The sequence below is a fragment of the Lycorma delicatula genome, chromosome 13, assembly GCF_047948215.1.
Source record: "Lycorma delicatula isolate Av1 chromosome 13, ASM4794821v1, whole genome shotgun sequence".
NCBI classification, from domain to species: domain Eukaryota; kingdom Metazoa; phylum Arthropoda; class Insecta; order Hemiptera; family Fulgoridae; genus Lycorma; species Lycorma delicatula.
Genome location: NC_134467.1, coordinates 47,670,745 through 47,683,699, shown reverse-complemented (window position 1 = coordinate 47,683,699; position 12,955 = coordinate 47,670,745). Strand labels below are relative to the sequence as shown.

Sequence of the window (12,955 nt, the reverse complement as noted above, 5' to 3'; positions counted from 1 at the left end):
CGGTGTAACTCTCGACTTCCAAATCAGCTGATTTGGGAAGACGCGTTAATCACTAGACCAAGCCGGCGGGTTAGAAGATATTAACCAAGATAATTTATTTTTAATGAGACAAAACGTAAGATTTTACGGGAATTTTCAGTAAAAAAGAAATTATGAAATATTTAATCGATAATTTTAATTTTATAAGAGATAAAGATATGGGTTAAAATATTAATGTAAGTAACCGAAATATTACAGGAAAAATTGCTTAGTACGGTTAAGCGTTAATTCCAAAGAAAAAATTTATAATAAATCTGTGTGCCAAATGATTTCTCCAGGATTTTTTTAATTCCCCAGACAAAAGATTAAAAAATACATTTAACGATCCAAGAGGAAAAACACACGGAATAAGATTAGAAGCGACAGTTTATAATTATTCTAATTTCCACGATAATTTTTACAAAAGTCCAATAAAAAGATTGTTTTAATTTAATTAAATTATCGAAACAATATTTTAACGATGCACCATTTTATTCTGTTTATTTTGCTGCGTGATGGGAAAACTTTGTAATTTACTGAATTATAGTTGTTGAGTTTATTATAATATATATATATATATATATTGAGTTTATTGTTGTAGTTACGTTTTAACGATTTATTACGAGGTGTAGCCGCGAGACTTAACGCACCAGATACAGAGTCGACCAGGCAATCGAGTTCGGGACCCGGTCAGACCGAGCTTTTTTTTTACACTCTAAATATTATTAATTTATTTAATTCTACCGCTCACCTATGACGTCACATCATAATAGTTTGGAGCATTTTTTGCGGTAAGCGTGCGATTTTGCCGCGATAATAAAAATATTTTTATTTTTTAATCGTTAAAAATGCGTCTAAGAAAAATATTATCTTAATTAGGAGAAATCTCGAAATAATGAGGGTAACAGGTAACATTACTGTACAGCCTTACCCCGTCCGACCTTTTAATTTGAAAATTTAATGGCATAAATGTCCTACTTATAGGAAGTAATCTGACCGAATTTGGTCACAATCGGTGCGGTAGTTCTAAATATATAAGGTGAGTTACAGGCCAATACCGAACATATACACACGGACATACGAATATTAAGATTCGGAAAATTTTAATCCGGTTTTTTGGGTCCCTTAGGTGTCAAAACATGAAGATCCGGTGAAAACCGCATATGCCCAAATTGGACCGATTACAATACTTTACGTTCTAGAGCTATAGAACGCTATCTAGACGAGAAAGTAATAACGAAAGATAAAAATTAATACATTTTGTAACTAATACATTTAGTTTTAATACTTTGCTTATAAATAATGTGGAATTTCCGTCAGACTTCAAAAAAAGTGTTATAGTAATGATACCAAAGAAATCAGGGGCAGATAAATGTGAAGAATACAGAACAATTAGTTTAACTAGTCATGCATCAAAAATCTTAACTAGAATTTTATACAGAAGAATTGAGAGGAGAGTGGAAGAAGTGTTAGGAGAAGACCAATTTGGTTTCAGGAAAAGTATAGGGACAAGGGAAGCAATTTTAGGCCTCAGATTAATAGTAGAAGGAAGATTAAAGAAAAACAAACCGACATACTTGGCGTTTATAGACCTAGAAAAGGCATTCGATAACGTAGACTGGAATAAAATGTTCAGCATTTAAAAAAAATTAGGGTTCAAATACAGAGATAGAAGAACAATTGCTAACATGTACAGGAACCAAACAGCAACAGTAGCAATTGAAGAACATAAGAAAGAAGCCCTAATAAGAAAGGGAGTCCGACAAGGATGTTCCCTATCTCCGTTACTTTTTAATCTTTAGATGGAACTAGCGGTTAATGATGTTAAAGAACAATTTAGATCCAAAGTAACAGTACAAGGAAAAAGATAAAGATGCTACGATTTGGTGATGATATAGTAATTCTTGCCGAAAGTGAAAAGGATTTAGAAGAAACAATGAATGGCATGGATGAAGTCCTATGCAAGAACTATCGCATGAAAATAAACAAGAACAAAACGAAAGTAATGAAATGTAGTAGAAATAAAGAAGATGGACCACTGAATGTGAAAACAGGAAGAGAAAAGATTACGGAATTAGAAGAATTTTGTTATTTGGGAAGTAGAATTACTAAAGATGGACCAAGCACGAAAGATATCAAATTCCGAATAAAAAATTAAGAATAGCACAAGCTAAACGAGCCTTCAGTAAGAAATATAAGTTGTTTACATCAAAAATTAATTTAAATGTCAGGAAAAGATTTTTGAAAGTGTATGTTTGGAGTGTCGCTTTATATGGAAGTGAAACTTGGACGATCGGAGTATCTGAGAAGAAAAGATTAGAAGTTTTTGAAATGTGGTGCTATAGCAGAATGTTAAAAATCGGATGGGTGGGTAAAGTTACAAACGAAGAGGTATTGCGGCAAATAGATGAAGAAAGAAGCATTTGGAAAAATATAGTTAAAAGAAGAGACAGACTTATAGGCCACATACTAAGGCATCCTGGAATAGTCGCTTTAATTTTGGAAGGACAGGTAGAAGGGAAAAATTGTGTAGGCAGGCCACGTTTGGAATATGTAAAACAAATTGTTAGGGATGTAGGATGTAGAGGGTATACTGAAATGAAACGACTAGCACTAGACAGGGAATCTTGGAGAGCTGCATCAAACCAGTCAAATGACTGAAGACAAAAAAAAAAAAATAATGTGGAAATTATCAAACCAAAATATAATTAATTTACAAATGTTACATAAACATACATGAAATATATTGGAAACTTTATTTTCCAAATATATATTATTTTATACAACGCCAAAAGAAATAAATGCTCTATAAAAAGTTTTAATAAACATAAAATATTGTACCCTTTGTTTTATTACTGAAATAATAAATATTACGAAAAATTTAAATATTTACGATGTATAAGAAATTAAACAACTAGAAAGTACCGTAGAATTTATTGTTTAAAAAAGAGAGAATAGTTAGCAGAAGAAAATAATATTGTAAAAATAAAGAAAGAGTTTAAAACAGAACATTTGTTAAATTACGAAGATGCTAAAAGCGAAATTAAATTTAGCATTCAGGCCGGAGGACCTGGAATTCATTCAGGTCCCGGGTTCGAATCCCGGTCAGGCATGGCATTTTTACCCGTTACAAATCGTTTATCTTATCCTGCGAAGCAATACCTAATGGTGGTCACGGAGATTAAAGAAAAAAATTAACAAATTTTTCTACTCCTAAATAATTTATTGTATTTTTTTCACAAACCTCCAAGCCATCAAAGGTGGGATGTAAACATTTTAAAACGAAAGGTTAGAAGTATCATACAATAAAATAAAATTTTTTTTCACTTTTACCGTCCAAAATCGTTAACATTTTACGGTGATAATAAAAATACTCGATCAGCCTTGATGGCGCGAGCGGTAGCGTCTCGACCTTTCATCCAAAGGTCTCGGGTTCGAATTCCGGTCAGGCATGGTGATTTTTACACACGCTACAAATCATTGATCTCATCCTCTGAAGGAATACCTAACGGTGGAGTCGGAGGTTAAAAAAATAATAAAAAAAAAAATTATTCGATCTCTTTAATGCGTTAATTTATATGAATGTTTGTCTGTCTGTATGTATCGTATACCTTCCTAAACCGTTCATCCGATAGCGATGAAACTTTGGGGAACGGTTGGACGCGTGCCAGGGAAGGTTTCTGAATCAGTTTGGACCCGCTAGGTGGCGCTGGCGTCGAGATATTTCGAAAAATTTTATTTACGGTTCGATTTGCCTCGTATTCAGAATACGTTTTACTCACACGGAAAGAATTATCTCTGCAAAAAATGAACCCGCTAGATGGCGCTGGTGTCGAGATATTTCGAAAAATTATATTTGTGGACCGATTTGGTTCGTATTCAGAATATGAATATTAGTTAGGTGAAAAGAAATATTTTTGCAAAAACTATACCCGCTAGGTGGGACCGGTGTCGAGATATTTACGAAACAAACAAACAAATATACAGACTTTTTTGTTCTATATATATAAAATTTATTTTTATAAATTTTTTGTTCTATATATATATATATATATATATATATATATATATATATAAAAGGCATGTTTGTTTGTGTGTCCGCTAAAGACCAAAAAAACTAATGGACCGATTTACGCGCGGGCAAAAGGGAAAAAGGGGAAAATAGAAAACGGGGAAAAGGTGGAAAGAGAAAAGGGGAAAACGGGAAAGGGTAAAAAGGAAAATTTTAGATGGCGAAGTAGAAGGGTGAAAGGGAGAAGTTGGAAAGAAAAAAGGGGAAGGAGAATAAGTGAAAGGTAAAATTTGTGAAGTTCAGTTTTTAATTTTTTTATCAAATTTTCAATTGTGTTCATTTAAACTCTCCCTCTCTCTCTCTCTCTCTCTCTATATATATATATATAGAGAGAGAGAGATAACGAAGCATTGCCTGGTCTGCTAGTTAACATTAAACGCGAAAATTTGTAAAACGTAGTTGGAGATGAAAAATTTGACCCCTAATTTCACAACTCAAAGAAGATAACCCAAATTTGTTTCTTTCCACGGGTAAATAAACATGACCGGAATACACAAATTTAATAAGTATTTTTCAAAAAAAAAAATTGTGGAGTGGATAAAAATAAATCAAGTTTTGCAATTTATCGTAGAAAAAACATCGAAAGTTAATTTTTTTACTGAATGAGTACATATATAAAAAAAAAATCTGATGTGGATACCACACGACTTCCTTGTCCGTTTATAAAATTACATACACAAATTATTTTAAATAAAAATACATAACATTTATTTCATTAATAACTTCTAATTTTTTTCCTACTGTTATTATACAATTATTTTTTATTGTAAATATTTTTTTATAATCAGTTTTTTCTTCATAATTAATTATTAATAAATCAATATATTTAAATTTAAAAAAAAGGAGATGAAGTCTGATTCGAACCGATGTGCCTTCCCTTGTTAAGATCCAAATATTTCATTAGTTAAAGTTTTATTCGGCTATAACTCTGGAACCGATGAAATTAAGTACCACTTAGGACATATCGTTGAAAAGTTCTCGATGAGAGCTTATTACTGCAGTTAAGAAAAACTCCAAAATCCAAATATTTTTTGGATTTTCGGTGTTATTGGACGCTTTTGGTTCAGTCGATTTCAATAAAAAGGGGAGGAGTACAACTAGATGTTACAGCAGTCCTAAATCCAAAATTTCAACATCCTACGGCTAATCGTTTTCGAGTTATGCAAGATACGTACGGACAGACGTCGCACCGAAACTAGTCAAAATTGATTCAGGGATGGTCAAAATGGATATTTCCGTTGAAATCTGAAAACCGAAATTTTTCGCGATCACAATCCTTTCCTTGTACAAGGATGTAAAAATAGTTTTCATTTTTAAATCTCCTTTTTAGAAATAATATAAAGCGTCTCATATCTGCGCACAGCTTATCGTTTGCAGGTATTGCTAATTACACAGAGTGCTTCTAAAATACTGTGGTCAGTGTCTACACGGCAGAACTCACTGCAATTCAGCAAGCTCTTCGCTACACTGAACACTATTGCGAAGAGAGAGTGCTAATATGTTCCGATTCATTAAGTGCACTCGTCGCAATTCGGAACAAGAACATTAAGGATGTCTTAATTGCAAACATCCTGTCCATTTTATACGTACTAAAACAACGAGGACAGCGATGCGTATTTGTATGGACTCCAGGGCATGCTGGTATTACAGGTAATGAAATCGCAGACGAAGCTGCCAGAAAGGCAACAGTCTGCGATGATTTGGATACATTTCCTGTAAGAGTGGCAGATGTTAAAAACCGTCTAACAAACATAGTAAAAAACAAGTGGAACGCTGAATGGAGGAGTTTAAATACAAAATTAAACTCGGTTAAAACTTCTCCTTATAAATGGAAAAGCGACTTTAAGTTGACTCGCCGAGAACAACTAGCGGTGACCAGACTTAGAATCGGTCACACGCGATTAACAAATTTATATTTGTTAACCGGCGAAGTGAGACCAATGTGCGGTGTTTGTAATAAAACACTGACAATCAAGCATCTAATAGAAGAGTGTACCGTATATGAGGACCTCAGAAAGAGGTTCCGTCTTACAAATAATATTAGTGCTGATCTGGATAATGGAAATGAAGAAAATATAGTTGCATTTTTACACGCCAGTGGACTTCTTAAAAGTCTATAAAATGGAAGTTTAAAGCTGTGATAAAAGATACTCTAAGCGGTAGTATTATATATACATATAAGGGAGTCTCGAAGCGTGGCACGTATAGTGACGGGAGGTAGCCCTCTTGCCTAGGCCATTTTGGCTCACCTGCCTTCAAGAGCAGTGAGTCGGGGTGTGTCCGATGATGGCATGGGGGACCCTCAAGGGTGGATTGAGGGCGCGAGGCTATGGGTGTACGCCGTGCATGCCTATGACCTAATATAAGAAGGATTCAACTGCCACGGCACCCTGGCACGATTGATATACTGCTCAACGGCGGTTCTGGTCGCCCCGAGGGTGCTTAAACAAACTATAAATGAGACTTCGTAGAAGAAAGAAAGAAAGATATGGTATTGATAAGTTTAATTTTAATTTTAATTTCATGGTCTTTTGAGAACTTATCTCAAATTTTAATATTGGGGCCCTTTACACCCCGTAAGTGTTTGTGATTGTCCTTGTCTTTTATGTTTTAATGTTTATTTTGAAGTTTGTGTTTTTAAATAAAATGTAAGGGCCCTTTACACCCTTACATATGACGATTCTGATGGAGATAATAATTTCTTTTAAAGAATGTGACGAGGGCTAATGACCTTAGCAGTCGATGCCCGTAAAAATTCAGTTAAAAAAAAAAAAAAGGAAAAAAGTATAGCCAGCCCAGTATTTTGGAAACACTCTGTATACACATACGTAATCGTCCCTATTAGAAATACATATAAAAATTAAAGCCTTAGGTTTATTCGTTTGGGATATTTTTCGTTTAGTTTTACAAGTTGAATTCGAAAAAGTATAGTCAAGCCCAGTATTTTGGAAACACTCTGTATACACATACGTAATCGTCCCTATTAGAAATACATATAAAAATTAAAGCCTTAGGTTTATTCGTTTGGGATATTTTTCGTTTAGTTTTAAAAGTTGAATTCGAAAAAGTATAGCCAGCCCAGTATTTTGGAAACCATCTGTATACACATACGTAATCGTCCCTATTAGAAATACATATAAAAATTAAAGCCTTAGGTTTATTCGTTTGGGATATTTTTCGTTTAGTTTTACAAGTTGAATCCGAAAAAGTATAGCCAGCCCAGTATTTTTGAAACACTCTGTATACACATACGTAATCGTCCCTATTAAAAATAAAATTATTTGAAAGTAGATTTTTTGTTTAATCGTATTAAAGAATTCTTTAAATTTTAAATAACCGCGTTTAAATGTTTTCTTATCGATGTAAGACAGGTGAGGACATTTAATTTTTAAATATCTGCTATTTCTACAACGTAATAATTTATTTAAAAATTAATAATCTCTGAAAATCGAATTTTTCGATTAATCGAATTAAGGAGCTCCATAATTTTTAATTATTTTCGTTGAAGGATATATAAGATATAAGACAGGTGAGAGGACATTTAATTTTTAAATACCTGCTATTTCTACGTCATAATCCATTTAAAAATTAAATCTCTCTCAAAGTTGATTTAATATTTGAATACCGCGTAACTATGTTTATTTCTTTATTTAAATGAAATACCTTGTTCTTTTTAATTATTATTTTTTTGTTGAAATCTTTTAAAAAGATATTTTATTTTTTCCAATTGTTTTTATTATTGTAAACATTTATTGTTTATATTATTATATAATATAAATATATATATATATATATATATCTATATATATATATATATAGATATATATATATATATATATATATATATATCGAAGTTTGGGAAAAATTTAGTACTTTTTAACAGGATCCAAATTTTTGGAAGAAAATCTCAAATATCTCGAAAACGGTCGATCCTAGTGCTCTGAAAAATTTTCTCAACCTCCTCGACGCAACCCCATCCGCTCCCGGCGGTTCCCGTCAGACGATAATATTTTCAAGCGCCCCCGGGGTGCCGTTCGGAAATCTGGGAGGGGGTGCGATGGGGTGCCACCGTAATAACTCGGCAACCTCTCGTCCGATTTTCACGATTTAAACGGCGTATGTATCAGCAGGTCGAGCGCTACCTCTTTAACTCAAGTACGCTCTTGATCGTCCGGATCTTGGTTATCCGGAAATTAATTCTTTTACCCCTGTGTTTTCATCGCACTCGCCCGACGTAATACGTACAGATCCGATCTTTCGCTGAATACGCTCAAATCTGTGCGCTAGCGATTACCGGTCCGCAGGGTCTAGCTGCGGAGAGCGTGCCATAGGCACGCCTCTGCAGCTAGTATATTCGCTACATTTGGGCGACGGAAGCGAAGAAGAAATATATAATCACCGAATCCTTTGTAAAAAAAAAAAAATGTGTAAATATATTGTAATTCGATAAAAAGCGTGTGCGCGCGCACGCACACATCTGCATATCAATATTACAGTTCCTGTAAAAGATCGAAAGAGCGTTTGAAATGCGGTTAGAAATGTTTTATAGAGAGTGATATCTAAGTACGGAAACGGCTTTATACCGCGTACCTGAAAGGTCTTTGGAGGGAGAAAGGAATGGGGTTCACCGCAGTTAAAAAAATCTGCATTACGGTGGGTTTTTAATTTTTTGCGCCGTATTTTTTTAAATAGAAAGGTTGACGTACGATACGTGATTTCGGTTTAAAATTTTACGAGAAAAACATTGGTGAACGCCCTTTTTCTGTTAACGCCTTCGTTTTCTTGTTTTAAGCGTTCAAATTTGGAACGAGGAAAAATCGTGTCGGTAATAAAAAGCGATGCGCGATCAATTTTATTGCGTTTTCCATTAATAATGCAGACAGTAGCGATGCTGTAATATCGGTAATAATAAAATAACAATAATAATAATGAACAATGAAACGACAAATTATATCAACCGATATCATTATCTAAATAAAAATTAAATTCCACTGCCAATATCAGCTGATATTTGTAAAATGAAACAAATCAGCTGGAAATATTTAATTAAAAAATCTGATGTGGACACCACATGACTTCCTTGTACGCCTATTAAATAACATATACAAATTTTTTTTAAACGAAAAGCACATCAAATTTTATTTTATTAAATTATTTTTTTTTAAGTCTGTGCCTTCCCCTTGTAAGATCCAAATATTTTATTTGGCTATAACTCTGGAACCAATAAAAATAAGTATTTTTGACTTTTTCTTAATCGCAGTAAGCCCTCATTAAGAGCTTTTCAACGATATATCATAAGCAGTACATATTTTCATCGGTTCCAGAGTTATAGCTCAATAAAATTTTAATTAATGAAATATTTGGATAGTTTTACAACCAGCCTAGTATTTTAGAAACAATCTGTATATTGCAATTATTTTTTATTTCGTGTTGTGTAAAAGGGGTATTCATTCATTCGACCGTTCTAATTTTTTATTGAAATCTATTTAATTTTTATTTCCTTTAGTCGCCACCTTAATTAAGTATTTGATTACATTTTAAGTATTATTTAAGTATATAAGTAGATTTTTCATTAACGAGTATTCAAATTATGTTAATACGGGAAACTGCTCATAAGTCTTAGCGGGAGCCAATACTTTACAATTTTTGTAAAAAGAAAACTATTATTATTATTATGTTTGGAAATTTTGAAATAAAATACAAAATGAAAACCAAATTTAAAGGGTAATTTTAGAAATTACCCTTTTTTAGTTTTTACTCTTTTAGTTCGTACCTTGTACGAACTAAAAAAAATATTGTGATCGTAAAAAATTTCGGTTTTCAAATTTCAACGGAAATATCCATTTTGACCATCCCTGATTGTCAATGGTTGGTGATATCAAAAAACTTTACTTAAACAAGTTTTAGGGTGTTACTCAACGAATAGTAGGAACTTTAAACGAATTCGATATTTTACTTAATAAGAAAGTTATAGCGATACTTTCTTTTTTCGAAAAAGTCCTCCGATTTCCACCCCCATGTTCCGAGTTTGTTCATTAACGAACTCGGCCGAGATTTTGGGTCGTTATATTTTACGTATCAATTTGAAAACGATTGGCGCAAAATTACGGCAGTTGTGTCCACAAGAAAGTGAAATATATATATAAACTTTTGAAATGACGGTGGTTTTGAGGTCTGGAGGATGTGAAACTGGAAGATACGTCGAAATTTTCGACGTAAGGCAGCTTTCTTATGAAATCTAATTAAAACGGTTTTCAGACGACTAATCTTTCAGTTTTCCTACGGATATTACGTAACCATTGGAGATACAGCGCTATTTTATTCAAATTTTTCGGTCAAAAACCATAAGAAACCATTATTTTTGCTCCTCAATTAACGTTTTAAAAGTTTCATTTCACCGGGGGAGCTAAATTCCGGGCGAAATATTTCGCCGGCCGTAACACCCTAATGAAGCGTTTCCAAATTTATCCTTACATGAACGTTTTCATTATTTTGATGAGAAGATTACATTTATGAATTATGTCGGTTTCCTCGAGGGACATTCTATATTCATAATTACACATTATAAAAGAAAAAAAATACAAAAATACAACAAAAAAATTACAAAAATTAATAAAAAAATATTTTTTAAAAAAGCTTTTATTTAACTAATATTAATATTAACTAATAAAAAAAGGAAACAAATTAGAAAAAACCTCTAAAAAGTAAAAAATAAATTACATAAATATCTAATAAATAACCGATAAATAAAAAATAAATAAATGTAATAATTATTAAATTTAAAAATTAAAACTAATGAAAATATTTAGTTAAAAAAAGCGTGGCGTAGTTTTTATAATTTATTTAAAACAACACAACATTTATTTTTACGACAATTAATCTTCATTTTCACTTTCAATAACGACGCGAGGAGGCGGAAAGATCAGCTGGAACCTCTCCAGTTGAAACTGACCACCTGCAAGTAACAATCTGGGAAAATGCATCCACTCGCTTTCTTTGTACGTGTTCTCGCATAGTTGAACAGTTCATCTTCGAATTCTGCTTGTAATCTAAGCCGATTTGAACGCACTCTTTCCGCTAAAAGTTTCTTTTTAATTGATTATGAATTTTTATTTAACGAATTCATAATTACGATTACGATTATAATAATGATAATAATTAATAATTTTTCAGATTACCGTCAAAATGTAATAACTTTGTGCAAGATTTCTAAATTTTATTTTTATTTTTAATCTTATTAACACTTAAAGGTCATCTCGGTGCAAATTTGAACTGTCAAAGAATTAAAACTTGAGTAATTTTATTACAGATAAATAAAGTATATACATACACTAAACAACCTCATTAAACAAAAAAATATATTTTAAAATTTAGCAAATGTCTATAAATACTTATTCGAAAAGATTGTTATAAAAACTGCGCCACGCTTTTATTTAACTAAATATTTTCATTACTTTTAATTTTAAAATGTAATAATTATTACATTTATTTATTGGTTATTTATTAGATATTTATATAATTTATTTTTTACTTTACAGTGCATTTTTATATTTGTTAATATATATATTTTTTTTTTGTTTAAAATTATCAATTTGATTTAATTCTTATTTTTTTACTTTTTAGAGGGGCTTTCCAATTTGTTTCCGTTTTTTATTAATGTTAATATTAATATTACTTAAATAAAAACTTTTTTTACACGTAATCAAATATATTTTTGTATTTATTTTGCTTTATTAGTATTTTTTTTTAATACTAAAAAAAAAATAAAAATATTTATTTTTACACATCGAAGTTACACACGTGTATTAAATTTCAATCATTTTCATAGGATAGTTCATGAGAAATGAAAATTTTCAACTAAATGCATGAATTTAGCGTAGCGGTAGGGCGTGGCTACGCGGGGGTGGGTCATATCAAATTCCGACACCGTAGTTCTGTATTGTTATAGAAGTTACAAACGCGTACCAAATTTCATTGATTTTCATACGGTAGATCAAAAGATATAGAAGTTGCAAGATTTGATTATTCCTAAAGCGAGTTAAATAAAAGCTTTTAAAAAAAAATGATAACGTACCTGTGTTGAAAATCATGTTCATCTACATGTTTAACAGTACCGTCGTCGATTTCTTTAACACGCGTATGTTTACGGTAACATAAAACATTATCAATATTAAATAAGAGAACGTAAAATAATAATATAATATTTCTATCTAACTCTCTAGGTTTCATAGTTGTAAGTAAATACAGTCAAAAATATTACAGAAAAAAAGTAGCTATAATTTGAACAGTTCTGTCCTAACTCTAACGTCTGAATGAATGATAAGGAACAAAATTTACAATATTTATATCGACTGTGTTTTTAATGTGGGATAGAAATTGGGAAAAAATAACTGTGTTACAAAAACGGATGTACAGTAAAATAAAATTAGATAAACCCTTATCATAATATAATAAAAATAATAAAATTAAAAAATACGAATATATTTTTAAAAAAAACTTCCAAGAAAAAGTAATAGAATTCATTGAATTTATAAAATTTTACAATTAAAAAAAAAGCGTAGAAAATTATTATATTATTATTATAATATTTCTGTTAAAAAGGAAAGTATTGCTGCTATATTGATAATGAAATTACATTATAAAATGGTATAATCATATAAAGATATATTTCCTCTATCAATTTTTCGGAGCGCGAATTCCGGACGCCCACTTAAATATTTAGGCTGCTAACTAAATTTATTTCGTTTCTAAGTATTACACAAAAAATTAAGGTCAGGGTAGGTCAGTAATAATAATATTTAAAAACGAAAAATATTATTTTTATTATCATAAACTAAATATTCATCCTTTTTTAGGGATTCTTTT

General features: G+C 31.4%; 1 protein-coding gene across 1 annotated transcript in view; it reads right to left on the bottom strand.

Annotated features, from left to right (window-relative positions):
* Hml (hemolectin) overlaps nt 1-12,390 on the bottom strand; it is a 278,319-nt gene extending 265,929 nt beyond the window's left edge. Inside the window, exon 1 of the mRNA XM_075381665.1 lies at nt 12,165-12,390. Coding sequence (XP_075237780.1) covers nt 12,165-12,319 — 155 coding nt within the window. The 5' untranslated portion in view covers nt 12,320-12,390. The remainder of the gene's footprint in view (nt 1-12,164) is intronic.
* Between the last annotated feature and the right edge of the window lie 565 nt (nt 12,391-12,955).